The 14,999-nt window shown below is 40.9% G+C and overlaps 1 protein-coding gene across 2 annotated transcripts in view; it reads left to right on the top strand.

Annotated features, from left to right (window-relative positions):
• The window catches only part of mat2al (methionine adenosyltransferase II, alpha-like), a 39,038-nt gene extending 24,631 nt beyond the window's left edge, over positions 1–14,407 (top strand). Inside the window, exons 4-9 of one of the 2 annotated variants that reach the window (XM_046304684.1) lie at positions 8,472–8,584; positions 11,717–11,860; positions 12,890–13,108; positions 13,435–13,617; positions 13,767–13,900; positions 14,129–14,407. In XM_046304684.1, the coding sequence (XP_046160640.1) occupies positions 8,472–8,584; positions 11,717–11,860; positions 12,890–13,108; positions 13,435–13,617; positions 13,767–13,900; positions 14,129–14,231 (896 nt within the window). In that variant the 3' untranslated portion in view covers positions 14,232–14,407. Of the gene's footprint in view, positions 1–8,471; positions 8,585–11,716; positions 11,861–12,889; positions 13,109–13,434; positions 13,618–13,766; positions 13,905–14,128 lie in introns of those variants that run through there. The other variant, XM_046304685.1, reaches the window with a different exon arrangement.
• Positions 14,408–14,999: the final 592 nt, after the last annotated feature.

The raw sequence follows: 14,999 nt of genomic DNA, 5'->3' as shown, positions 1-14,999 counted from the left end.
TAGAGATGAAAATTAGTCACTAACCTTTGATCTTCATCAGATGACACTCATGCTACACAATACATGTATGTTTTGTTCGATAAAGTGCATATTTCTATAAAAAAATCTAATTTTACATTGGCGCGTAACGTTCAGTAGTTCTAAAACATGCGGTGATTGTGCAGAGAGCCACATCTATTTACAGAAATGCTCATTATAAATGTTGAGGAAAATACAGGTGTTATACATGGAATTAGAGATATACTTCTCTTTAATGCAACGGCTGTGTCAGATTAAGGAAAATGGAAAAAGCAAACCATGCAATAATCTGAGTATAGCTTTCAGACAACAAAGCAGCCAAAAAGGTATCCGCCATATTGTGTTGTCAACATTAATCTGAAATAGCATTATAAATATTCACTTAACTTTTTCTTCCTTTTTGGGGGGGGGGATTTTACCCCCTTTTCTCCCCAATTTCGTGGTATCCAATTGTTAGTAGTTACCATCTTGTCTCATCGCTACAACTTCCGTACGGGCTCGGGAGAGACGAAGGTCGAAAGCCATGCGTCCTCCAAAACACAACCCAACCAAGTCGCACTGCTTAACACAGCACACATCCAACCCGGAAGCCAGCCGCACCAATGTGTCGGAGGAAACGCCGTGCACCTGGTGACCTGGTTAGCGTGCACTGCGCCCGGCCCGCCACAGGAGTCACTAGTGCGCGATGAGACAAGATATCCCTGCCGGCCAAACCCTTCCTCACCCGGACGACGCTAGGCCAATTGTGCGTTGCCCCATGGACCTCCCGGTCGCGGTCGGCTGCGACAGATATTCACTTACCTTTGTTGATCTTCATCAGAATGCACTCCCAGGAATCCCAGTTCCACAATAAATGTTTGGTTTGTTCGATAATGTCCATTTATGTCCAAATAGCTTCTTTTGTTATCGCGTTTGGTAAACAAATCCAAACACGCGTTCCGGTCCAGCCGAACGTCGGACGAAAAGTTCAAGAAGTTATATTACAGGCCGTAGAAACTTGTCTAACTAAGTATAGAATACATTTTTAGGATGTTATCATAAATGTTCAATAATGTTCCAACCGGAGAATTCCTACGTCTGTAGAAAAGCAATGGAACGAGAGCCAACACTCGTGACCCGCATTAGACTGTGGCACTCTGCCAGACACCTGGCTCAATCAGCTCTCATTCGCCCCCACTTCACAGTAGAAGCCTGAAACAACGTTCTAAAGACTTGACATCTAGTGGAAGCCTTAGGAAGTGCAATATGACCCCATTTACACTATATTGGAATGGCAAAGAGTTGAAAAACTACAAACCTCAGATTTCCCGATTTCTGGTTGGATTTTTCTCAGGTTTTTGCCTGCCATATGAGTTCTTTATACTCACAGACATCATTCAAACCGTTTTAGAAACTTCAGAGTTTTCTATCCAATACTATTAACCTCTAGCGTCGAGCAATCCCGTATCCGGGAGCGTAATCATAGCCCCTAAGCTCATTACCATAACGCAACGTTAACTATTAATGAAAATCGCAAATGAAATATATTGGCTCACAAGCTTAGCCTTTTGTTAACAACACTGTCATCTCTGATTTTCAAAATATGCTTTTCAACCATAGCTACACAAGCATTTGTGTAAGAGTATTGATAGCTAGCATAGCATTAAGCCTAGCATTCAGCAGGCAACATTTTCACAAAAACAAGAAAAGCATTCAAATAAAATAATTTACCTTTGAAGAACTTCGGATGTTTTCAATGAGGAGACTCTCAGTTAGATAGCAAATGTTCAGTTTTTCCAAAAATAATACTTGTGTAGGAGAAATCGCTCCGTTTTGTTCATCACGTTTAGCTAAGAAAAAAATCAGAAAAAGCAGTCTACAACGCCAAACTTTTTACCAAATTAACTCCATAATATCGACAAACATGGCAAACGTCGTTTAGAATCAATCCTCAAGGTGTTTTGAGGATTGATAAATCATTCGTGGCAGCTGTGTATCTCCTCGAAGCAAACGAAAAATACACGCAGCTGAAGATTACTCAATAATTGCAACGGACGACACCAAGCGGCCACCTGGTAGATGTAGTCTCCGGTTGGAGACACCCGTTCCAATTTTGGAACACCCCCCCCCCCCACGTTCAGCTGGAATGTGGCGCAGGGAACGCAATAAATATTCCTAAAAATATTTAACCTCCACACATTAACAAGTAAAATAGCTCAAATGAAAGATAAACAAGTTGTTCATCTACCCAGCGAGTCAGATTTCTAAAATGTTTTACGGCGAAAACATAGCACATATTTATGTCAAACCACCACTGCAGACATAGCTCATTAGCATAGCCAAGTAGGAAAAAATATGCAATCAACAAACGCAGGATTAAAAAAATAATCATTTCACTAACCTTTTGAAATCTTCATCAGATGACAGTAATATAACATGTTACACAGTACATTCATTTTTTTTTCAATAATATGCTATATATATCCAGCTCTGTTTACAATGATGCATCGTTCAAAAAATGCTACTAAAATGTCAGGAGAAATGAAATAGCTCCGGCAGATAACGTCAGCTAACAAGGAATACACATCATAAACTTTGACTAAATATGCATGTTTTACATATGTATAGGAAGATACACTTATTCTAAATGCAATCGCTGTGTTACATTTATATTTAATGTTACAGTTTGCGTTCATTAGGCTATACTAGGAGGCGGCGCTCCAAAGGTATCATTATGCCTCCTCTATCTTGGAGTCGACAGAAACCCAAAATTAACACATAAATATTCCCTTACCTTTGCTGTTCTTCCATCAAAAGACCTGGAAGGGATTATACTTACCAAAACAGCATTTAGCTTTCAAGTCTGCATCTTTCGGTTCTCAAAATAGCCTCATTTCGGTCAAAATGTAGGCAAAATTCAAGTGGATGCGCACCAAAACGTCGAAATTATATATTATATGTCGAGCAAACTTGTCAAACTATGTTCATAATTAAGCTTTAACATGTTATAAAGGTGTACAGCAATTGTGAGGACGAAGCGAAACACACACGTCTTTTAATTGATCCTGAAGAAAAGAGAGAGCGGGAGCAGAGCGCGCATAAAAGTACACTTTTTTTTGGCGTGACCGAGACCTTTCGGCACGCTCAACGTCTCGTTGAAAGCAGGCTTCGGGCTGAACACGTAGGAACTGTTCCCAGAGCGGTAGCCTTTTGGCAAGTGCGTTTAAGATGACGTCAAAGTTGGGGCAACTTTTTCCATGACAAGAGAGATTTTGGGAGAATGCATGCCCTGACACTTCTGCTTTACATAGAGACAAAATTTTAACGGTTTTAGAAGCTTTAGAGTGTTTTCTATTCGATAATATTTTTTATATGCATATATTAGCAACTTTTGACAAAAATGTATCCTGTTTTATATGGGTACCCAATTTCTCCAGAAGGGGCAGTAAACAGGGGGTATCCTTAAAAGGTCAATCTTCCAATTATTTGCCTACAAATACGTCACAATGCTGTCGACACCTTGGGGAAACGACAGAAAGTCTAAGCTCATTCGTGACCCATACACAGCCATATAAGGAGACATTGGAACACAGCACATTCAAAATCTGGGGCACTTCCTGTATGAAATTTCTTCTTGGTTTTGCCTGTAGGATTAGTTCTGTGGCACTCACAGACAATATCTTTGCCGTTTTGGAAACGTCAGGGTTTTCTTTACAAAGCTGTCAATTATATGCATAGTCGAGCATCTTTTCGTGACAAAATATCTTGTTTAAAACGGGAACGTTTTTTTATCCATAAATTAAAAGAGCACCCCCTATATCCAAGAAGTTAATAATATGCATAAATTAGCATCTGACAGAATAGCAGGCAGTTTACTCTGGGCACCTTATTCATCCAAGCTACTCAATACTGCCCCCCTGTCACCAAGAAGTTAATGCAGTTAGATTTTAATGGCTGTGACAGGAAAAAACTGATGCAATTTTAAAAACATAACAATACATTCACAGATTTTACAACACACTGTATTCCCTCAGGCCCCTACTCCACCACTACCACATATCTACAGTACTAAATCCATGTTATCGTGTGTGCGTATACATGTGTATGTGCCTATGTTTGTGTTGCTTCACAGTCCACGCTGTTCTATAAGCAGTGGTGTAAAAGTACTACTTAAGTCGTTTTTGGGGTTATCTGTACTTTACTATTTATTTTTGACTACTTTTACTTAACTACATTCCTTAAGAAAATATTGTACCTTTTACTCCATACATTTTCAAGGCTTAGCAGGACAGGAAAATAGTCCAATTCACACACTTAAAGAGAACATCCCTGGTCATCCCTACTGCCTCTGATCTGGCAGACTCACTAAACACACATAATTTGTTTGTAAATGATGTCTGAGTGTTGGAGTGTGCCCGTGGCTGTCCGTAAATTTAAAAAACAAGAAAATGGTGCCATCTGGTTTGCTTAATATCAGGAATTTGAAATTATTCATACTTTTACTTTTGATACTTAAGTATATTTGAAACCAAATAATTTAAGACTTTTTCTCAAGTAGAATTTTACTGGGTGACTTTTACTTGTCATTTTCTATTAAGGTATCTTTACTTTTACTCAAGTATGACAGTTGGGTACTGTTTCCACCACTGTCCATAAGGTGTATTTTTATATTTTAAATCAAATTATACTGCTTGCATCAGTTACTTGATGTGAAATGGAGCTTGCCATGTAGTCATGGCTCTATGTAGTACTGTGCGCCTCCCATAGTCTGTTCTGGACTTGGTGACTGAAGAGACCAAGTGACTAAAGATTGAAAAAAGTAATGGGCCTAGACAGCTGCCCTGGGGAATTCTTGATTCTACCTGGATTATGTTGGAAAGGCCCGCTGTGTTCTGTTAGACTGGTAACTCTTTATCCACAATATAGCAGGGTCAAATGTTTATTCACGAGAACGTTCTGAAGTCCACAATACAAAGACATCCATTTTATAGCAGCGCACATACTTACACACAAACATTAGGTATCCTACGCACACACTGTCCTTCTACCCAGCCGACAAAGATTAGGGGAGGCCGTGAGAATCACTCCCCGTTCTCCCTCAAGATAGGGAGACCGTGGGAAGTACTTCCCGTTCTTTACCCAATCTCTGAGGCCATAGCCAGGTCGGCACCGAATTCTGCTACTACAGTCTGTGTTTAAGATACTGTAGAGACATATTTGTACAGACATATTGTTTTACTGACTAAAACTACACCCATCATTAATTATTTATGATTCTAATCAATTTCATACAATTGTATCGTTTCAGGGTGGAGTATTCTAATCATTAATTTAAACCTATAAATTCCATCAACAGAGGTCTTAATAATATTTCTTTAAAGTATTATTAATTTCAGTAGGGTCGAAAGATATCTCATTAGTAAGAGTTTCTATAGCATTAATTGTCCTCTTATTTTCCTCTGCTTTCAGTTGCCATGCCAATACTTTGTGAGCTTTCTCTCCAAGCTCTTAATAACTGTTTTGATTTAGTGATGGCCCTCTCAGCTTGATTTGTGTTCAGAATATTACATTTCAGTTTTTTATTTACCAAAAGCCTGTATAGATCTTTAGTCGGGCCTCTTTGGTAGGTTTTCTCTAGCTCTGAGATTTCAGATTCAAGGGCACTCAGTTCCGCACTGTTTTCTCTTCAGCCCTTTAGTATAGGAAATTATCTGTCCCCTCAGATAGGCTTTCAATGTGTCCCAAAGAATGAAACTGTCAGGAGCGGAGGGTTTGTAAAAATATTGATCTGCTCTTTGATGAATGCACAAAATTCAGGTTGCTTTAGGGGTGTAGAATTTAGTCTCCATCTATATGCTCCATTTACCTTGGTAGGAATGGAGATTGATAATACCAGAGGAGAATGGTCACTAAGCAATCTGGGGAGATACTTGATATCTAACACTATGAAATAGTTGGGTCGATAGTAAAAAGTTATCTATGCGTGTGGGTGTGAATAAAAAGAGTAGTCCCTATCCTGTGGGTGCATCTGTCTCCAGATGTCTAGCAAATTGAGATCTTTCATGAATGACATGGTGAGCTTGCCGGCTTTGGTAAGAAGTGAGGGTTTATCAGAGGACCTATCAAGAACTGTATCTAAAGAAAAATGTATATCTCCTCCAACCAGTAGCCATTCTGGTGGTGCTTGAGCGACCTGAAGGAAGACATTCTATGACATATGGTCATCGAAGTTAGGAGCATAAATATTCAATAGGGTCCAAGACTCTGAGAACATGTGCCCCTGTACCAAAACAAACCTGCCCGAGGGATCTGATGTGGTGTTGTTGACGCAGAAGGGGATGTGTCTACTTATCAAAATTGCAGTTCCTCTTGCTTTGGAGTTAAAAGAGGATGCAAAAACTTGTCCTACCCATTCCCTCTTCAATTTCTTGTGTTCACTGGCTGTAAGATGTTTTTCTTGTAAAAACACAATGTCAGACTTTTATTTCTTACGGTATGTATAGACTCTTTTCCTTTTAATCGGGCTGTTAAGAACTTATACGTTGAATGTGACGTATTTTAGTGGATTAAGCAGGTTGGGTTTCAAATGTGTAACCGAATGGAAATCTCTCGTGTAAATAGTCAGGAAATGTGACAACTTTGGTTTGAACACAGGAGTGACCTATGTGTCTCTTTAGGAAGGAAACAACAATAAACATAGGGAAAATAATCCCGCCCACCCCGATTGTCAGACTAAAACAACAATCAAACATGAATAGAATTGTAGAGATACGTTGCTGCTCGCTTTCCAACTTGCTCTTACTAGCTAAACCTTGGCGTAAACGAAAACCTGCGAGCTCTCTTAAGTTGAAAACAAACGTTGTGAATAGACATTTATGGCTGAATATTTACTGCCCACGGTAAGGGCTGCTTGAGTCTCTTTTCGGAAGAAAAACATAAATTGGGGGGGAAAGCAGTGGGCCTGAGCCCACTTATTTGCTTCGCCCAGTGGATATTGACTAAACCAAAATATACTCTCCTGTAAATGTAATAGAACTCACCCCGGGGGAAAAACGGTTAGTTGAAAATGTACAAATCAATTATAGCGACCGGATATTGGGGTAAACGGATCCAAATTCCAAGAAGATATTAGCAGTTCATAAGAGAAAACAAACAAACTACATCTTATCCCCCAGAGAGACCGTCCTGGTTCAGACGCGGTTCAGTTCTTTGAGAAAAGTGAACACTTCTCCCGGTGTGTTGAAGAGATGCCTTCAGCCTTTGAACTGAACTTTCATCCGCACAGGGTGGATGAGGAAGCCGGTGATGTTCTTTTCCTTCAATGCTTTGGCGGCAGGTCTGAACTGCTTGCGACTGGCGAGATCCGCGCTCATGCCCGGGAAAAGGCTGACCCTCTTGCCATCGATGGTGATGTCCCCTTTGGCTCTTGCGAGTTGCAGTATCTTCTCTCTGTCTTGGAAACGGAGGAACCTGTTCAGGACGGCCCATAGGGGCTCATCTGGCCAGGGTTTCTGCGCTGATGTTCTGTAGGCGCGTTCGATTTCCAGCGGCTTGGTGAAGTTGATTATGCCTAGGACATCCGGGATCCATTGAGTGAAGAAACGGACCAGGTCACGGCCCTCGCTGTCCTCTTTCAATCCCACCACACGGATATTACTACGTCTGCTCTGGTTCTCCATCTGGTCTACCTTGTTTTTGAGGTAGGTATTGTCCTTCTGCAGTTGTATCAGAACCTGGTCATGTCGAGTGATGGTGTCTTCAACTGTACTAATGCACAACCCTGCCTCAGTCGTTCTCAAAAGGAGATCATTCATGGAGGATTTCAGGTCGTCAATGGAAGAATGGAGTTCAGCCGATTTCTTGTCAATTTTAATAGAAAGACCTTTGTTACCATCCTGAATTTCCCGGAGGAGAGTAGCCAGCATGCGAGCTTGCCGAGAGCAACAGTCTGGAACTATCGTCTGAGTTATGCTAATCTTGCTAGCTATAGCATTATCGTTATCTTGGGAATCAACAACGTTTTGGTCGTTCTTCTTGCCTCTCGGTCGGAGGTCCATGCCTCTTTGGGAAGGTAAGTACTTGACAATTTATTAGCCGATGTTAGAATATTGTTTCACCGTTATTTAGGTAATAATAGAATAACTTTGAAGAGCTCGGATTGTCAACGTCTGCTCAGCTCTGCGTCATCACGTGCTCCTTTTTTACTTTATTTAATCTATTTCAGAATAAGGCTATAACTTAAAGTTTGAAAAAGTCAAGCGGTCTGAATAATTTTTGAAGACACTAAAAGAGATTTCTGTTTTTAATTTAATGCATTTGCAAAAATTTCTAAAAACATATCACTTTGTATTGTGTGTAGCTGCGTGAGAGGTAGGAAAAAACTATTTAGTCCATTTCAGGCTGTAACACAACAATGTGGAATAAGACAAGGGGTTTGAATGCTTTCTGAAGGCCCTGTAACTGTCTTTCTACAGGGTTTGACTATAAGACGTGTAACGTGCTGGTGGCCCTAGAGCCCCAGGCAGAGGAGATATCAGTATGTGTGTTTGAAGGCAAGGATCAGGATGACATCGGAGCCGGAGATCAGGTACACTTTAAATTACAGTTCCACCAATTGAGAAATGTAACTTTTTTAAATAAAATGTTTGATTTCAATACATTTTAACATTGTCATAGACACATTTTCAACTTCATAAAAAAAACGATTTTTCCCATCTCAAGAGGTTAAATTAAACTATATTAAGTGCCAAATAAAGTAACATGGTTGAATGTAAGAGGGTTGATTTTATCTTAAATCGGACAAAAATCCCCTTGTGACGGGGAATGGAAGGAAGATAGCGTTTTTCATTATGAATCTGGCAACTCTGCAGTGGTCACTAGCTGGCACCCAATATGAACCCCACTGCTCACCCTAATGCCTAACCTTAAATTAAGACTAAAAAAAGTAAAAAAAAAATATATATATATATATATATATATATATATATATATATATATTCATACATTTTTACAATGCACCCAATTTTGACTTTTGACCTATCCAATTTGCTCAGTTCTGCCTCCAGGACAGGACTTGTGGCAATAAACGTCAACCTCCATTTGGCCGCTTTATGTGTACAACATGGTGTGGTAGTTGAATGCAAGCTTCACCCCAAAATTGTTTTTGTTAAAAACATTCTAGTCTATCTATGGGTAACAGGGTTAACATGTTATTCTCTACCAACCCTCTCAGTTTTCCACCACAAAACACCAGAAAACTACATAAAAGAGTAGAACCAGCTGACCTGGTTTTACTCTATGATTTGAATATTAGATGTTCAATGTTTCTTTAGAAAAAAGGGATAGTTTCACCTTATTAAAATGAGAGTTCAGTTCATGTAACAGGGTTGACCTTAAAATGAGGGACAAACGTATGTGAATTACTAATCACATAAAATAAATAATATTCAGAAATGACTTTCTCAAAGCAGCAAGATAACTAGCTTTACAATGATGGTGAAAACTCAGTGAAATCTTGGTGATGTGGATTAAAATCTTAGAAGTCAGAGGGTGCACAAACGGGCATGTCAAAATGCTGAATTTTGGCAATTTAGCAAGTCTTTATTCATACCATATAGTATTAATAGAAGATGTTCTGAAAGAGCTGCAAAACCTGGACCCGTATAAATCAGCTGGGCTAGACAATCTGGACCCTCTCTTTCTAAAATGATCCGTCGCCATTGTTGCAACCCCTATTACTAGTCTGTTCAACCTCTCTTTCGTACCGTCCGAGATTCCTAAAGATTGGAAAGCTGCCGCGGTCATCCCCCTCTTCAAAGGGGGTGACACTCTAGACCCAAACTGTTACCGACCTATGTCCATCCTGCCCTGCCTTTCTAAAGTCTTCGAAAGCAAAGGTAACAACCAGATCACTGACCATTTCGAATCCCACCATAACTTCTCCGCTGTGCAATCTGGTTTCCGAGCTGGTCATGGGTGCACCTCAGCCACGCTCAAGGTACTAAACGATATCATATCCGCCATCGATAAAAGACAGTACTGTGCAGTCATCTTCATCGACCTAGCCAAGGCTTTCGACTCTGTCAATCACCACATTCTTATCGGCAGACTCAACAGCCTTGGTTTCTCAAATGACTGCTTCGCCTGGTTCACCAACTACTTCTCAGATAGTGTTCAGTGTGTCAAATCGGAGGGCCTGTTGTCCGGACCTCTGGCAGTCTATGGGGGTACCACAGGGTTCAATTCTCGGGCCGACTCTTTTCTCGGTATATTTCAATGATGTCGCTCTTGTTGCTGGTGATTCTCTGATCCACCTCTACACAGACGACACCATTCTGTATACTTCTGGCCCTTCTTTGGACACTGTTAACAAACCTCCAAACGAGCTTTGATGCCATACAACACTCCTTCTGTGGCCTCCAACTGCTCTTAAATGCTAGTAAATCTGAATGCATGCTCTTCAACCGATCGCTGCTCGCACCAGTCTGCCCGACTAGCATCACTACTGTGGACAGTTCTGACTTAGAATATGTGGACGACTACAAATTCCTAGGTGTCTGGCTAGACTGTAAATTCTCCTTCCAGACTCATATTAAGCATCGCCAATCCAAAATGAAATCTAGAATCAGCTTCCTATTTTGCAACAAAGCATCCTTCACTCACGCTGTCAAACATACCTCCGTAAAACTGACTATCCTACCGATCCTCGACTTTGGCAATTTCATTTACAAAATAGCCTCCAACACTACTCAGCAAACTGGATACAGTCTATCACAGTGCCATCCATTTTGTCACCAAAGCCCCATGTACTTCCCACCACTGGGACCTGTATACTCTCGTCGGCTGGCCCTTGCTACATATTCGTCGCCAGACCCACTGGCTCCAGGTCATCTATAAGTCTTTGCTAGGTAAAGCTCCTCCTTATCTCGGCTCACTGGTCACCATAACAACACCCACCCGTAGCACACGCTCCAGCTGGTATATCTCACTGGTCATCCCAAAAGCCAACACCTCTTTTGGCCGCCTTTCCTTCCAGTTCTCTGCTGCCAATGACTGGAACGAATTGCAAAAAATCATTGAAGTTGGAGACTTATATCTCCCTCACTAACTTTAAGCATCAGCTATCAGAGCAGCTCACCGATTGCTGCAGATGTACACAGTCCATCTGTAATAGCCCATCCAACTACCTACCCTCATCCCCATATTATAGTTTTTATTTACTTTTTTTGTTGCTCTTTTGCACACCAGTATATCTACTTGCACATCTTCATCTGCACATCTATCACTTCAGTTTTAATTGCTAAATTGTAATTACTTCACTACTATGGTCTATTTATTGCCTGACCTCCTAACTCCATTTACACACACTGTATATAGATTTTTCTATTGTGTTATTGACTGTACGGTTGTTTATCCCACGTGTAACTCTGTTGTTTTTTGTCGCACTGCTTTGCTTTATCTTGGCCAGGTTGCAGTTGTAAATGAGAACTTGTTCTCAACTGGCCTACCTGGTTAAATAAAGGTGAAAAATACAATTTAAAGGTTTCTTAATTTAAAGTAACCGTCTTAAAATTCTATATTGGTATACAAATCCTACTTAAAATGTCAAAGGGATACAAAATGCACTCATTTCGCGGAACAACCCACTTACACACACATGCATTCACACACTGCCTTGGCTTAAGTGAATGTCTAATGATCTAGCCTGTGGTCCTGCCAGGGCCTGATGTTTGGCTATGCTACAGATGAGACAGAGGAATGTATGCCTCTCACCATCTTACTGGCCCACAAACTCAACCACAAGATGAAGGAGCTGTCTGCCAACGGCGAGTGTCCTTGGATCAGACCGGACTCTAAAACTCAGGTGAGCCCTCTAGTGATGAGGCCAGTCTATCAGAATGAGTAACGTATAACCTAGTTAGTGAATGTCCCCAATCCTGCACAAATCATGTAATGACAGAAATACAAGTGGATTGGAGACAGATTGAGGTGATGCATATTTATCCCCAATATTAAATTGGTTTGAAATGAGTCTCAGATCAGATTAAATACTAATACAGGGGTCTGACATAATGTATTTTATTTCACCGCCACTAATGAGATTGGTGTGCTTGATGCATGTTGTGTCGGAGCTTCTCAAAGTCAGGGGGCGTGGTCGACAGTGCGTACCTCATCTCTCCCATCACATCCAACTATGATCGATATTTGTTTTTATTGCAGAGGAGAGCACTGAATTAGCGTACCATGAGTTTTTTTAATGCTTGAAGGGAGATGGCACAGTATTCCCTTTTGAGTCAGGAACCAAAACTCCTCCAAAATGACTGGTGAACGGTTGTCTGCAGCATTTGGTCACATGACAGCTCCATCAGCTGTTTGATTTCACTTACCAGCATGTCAACTGAGCCAGGATCACAGTCAAACAGATTTAGCTGATTCAGTCACTCATCTATCACTTTTTTTTGTATTTCGCTTGTATTCAGTTTGTTCAGTTTCTCAAATAGGCTAGGTTCAGTCATTTTCCTCTTGATTGCCAGCTATAGCATCAACTCTTAGTTTCACAGTGTTATCTGACAACGGTATTGATGTGAGTTTCTGTGCCTCTGCCTCCCCACACATTGTTTTCATCATATCAATTATGGTCGGTGAAATCGAAGTCTCTGCAATAGTGTGTGGTTCATAGCGTAGCAGGCCTAGCTATTTCATATCAGTTGTGACCCCTTGTTTGGGAACCGCTGTACTAATACAACTAAACATGAATCATTAAATGTTTGAATATTTTTCGCATAATATTTTTGCATACAACTTCAAAAATATTTCTTCAGATAACTTCTGTCTTGTCCTCTTGTCAGCTATGACCAAACTCTGACCTTTGAACTGTCCCTCTGTCTCCAAGGTTACAGTGGAGTATCGTGATAACAGTGGGGCCATGGAGCCAGTGCGTGTCCATACAGTGGTCATCTCTGTGCAGCATAGCCCTGATGTCAGTCTGGAAGAGATACGCCGTAGCCTGATGGACAGCGTGGTCCGGAAGGTCATCCCTGCCCGTTACCTAGACGACAAGACCATCTACCACCTGCTGCCAAGTGGGAAGTTCCTTCTGGGCGGACCTCAGGTAAGAATGGGGCTTTCAAATAATACACCATTATTCCCTAAACAAGTTCAATAAAATTAAAATAAATTCCCTAACAAAATCAAATGCCTTATACATGGTTTAAATGCTTGTAAATGTTTATACATGTGGAGTTGCTAATTTGTCGATATGTACACATACTGTAACTTCTTTTGTTTATAGATTCTTATCAATTCAAGGATACATATATAGTGTTATAAGGTGTTTCCTTGCAGGAGTGCTGGTTTTACAATGTATGAATCATCTCCCAGGCAATTAGATGTGTGGTGTGTGTATTTTATGTTTTGTATTTATACTCTTCTGGACAGAGTGATGCAGGACTGACAGGTCGTAAGATCATAGTGGACACGTATGGAGGGTGGGGAGGGCATGGTGGAGGGGCCTTCTCTGGAAAGGACTACTCTAAAGTGGATCGCTCTGGGGCCTATGCAGCCCGCTGGGTGGCCAAGTCTCTGGTGAAAGCTAAGCTCTGCCGGAGAGCCTTGGTTCAGGTCAGTCAAAATCCTTAAAAGTATGTACTAAAATTATGCATTCAATATCTGGCTGTATAGTAATAAGAATAAGAAGAATAGTGTGTGACTTTTTTAAAAACCTTGTTAATCTTTTTTGGAGTGTGAATCTTCTGTTTCTGCTGTCCCAGGTTTCGTATGCCATCGGCGTGGCTCACCCTCTGTCCATCTCTGTGTTCCACTATGGAACGTCCACCAGGCAGGAGGATGAACTGCTGCAGATCGTCAACAACAACTTTGACCTCAGGCCTGGGGTAATTGTCAAGTAAGTACAATATCACTGTCTTGTAATCTAGAGTGATCTGTGGCTTTTTATCAAATTGAGATACTAAGCTATTTGACTAATTGATCTTGCTGATGAGCTGCTTCTGCTTTGGGTCAAGTTGGGGCGTTTGGGAATCACAACGATTATGCCAAAGAGAGGTGGAGAATCTTATGCAGCAGGCTTATTTATGGCACATTCTGATGTGTTAACATATTCCCTCTTCTCCAGAGAGCTGGGTCTGAAGCGGCCTATCTACCAGTCCACTGCCTGCTATGGACACTTCGGCCGGGACGAGTTCCCCTGGGAGAAGCCCAAGCCACTGCAGTTCTGATGGAAACAACCACTTATCACCTGGCTGTTTCTTGTAAATCTGACTGCCAAATAACACTATCAGATAAAAAGTGTAGTTCCTTTCTCTTTATGATTGAACATGTAATTGTCAACTGTGAATCATGGGCCAAATTCTATCTTTTATCCTACTGAAAATATAAATGGACATTTCAGCAACACTGTGTGACACTTGGTTGTGTAATTTAAGCAAGGTTTTGTAATGGCCTCCAGAAAAGTGAAAGGCGCAATATTCACCATTACCTCTAGAGGGAAGTAGTCATCTGTTGAATACTCAAAGGCATCCGGGAGGGAGAGAAAAAAGTATCAAATCAAAGTGTATTGGTCCGTCACAGATGATCCATTATATTGACCAGATGCTCAAGTGGTCACTCTAACAATGAAAAAAAACATCTGAAAAAATGGAAGGCTATTGAGTCGGGAGCAGGCAAGGTCAGATGGGACCATTCTAGTCAATGAGAGGGCAGATATGCTTGTAAAAAACAGGTACAACTCTGATATATAGTATTTTTTCAAGGATGTCACGTGTCCTACTCATATCAGTACACTAACAACCTAAGCATTACGCTACTTCTATTCTATCATATAAGCCCAATATAGAAAATAAGCCTTTACATTTTTTCTTAACCCAATTCGACACTCATTGACCTCCATACAAAAAGTTCTTGCTTGGTGAGCGGTGAAAAAAACGGACAAAACACCACATGCTGGAGGAGACCGGTTTAGGGCACAGTTATCCCTCTGCTTCGCC

Source organism: Oncorhynchus gorbuscha, linkage group LG16 (assembly GCF_021184085.1).
Source record: "Oncorhynchus gorbuscha isolate QuinsamMale2020 ecotype Even-year linkage group LG16, OgorEven_v1.0, whole genome shotgun sequence".
Classification (NCBI taxonomy): Eukaryota; Metazoa; Chordata; class Actinopteri; order Salmoniformes; family Salmonidae; genus Oncorhynchus; species Oncorhynchus gorbuscha.
Note: the sequence above shows the minus strand (reverse complement) of the source record. Positions and strands in the feature narration are given on the sequence as shown.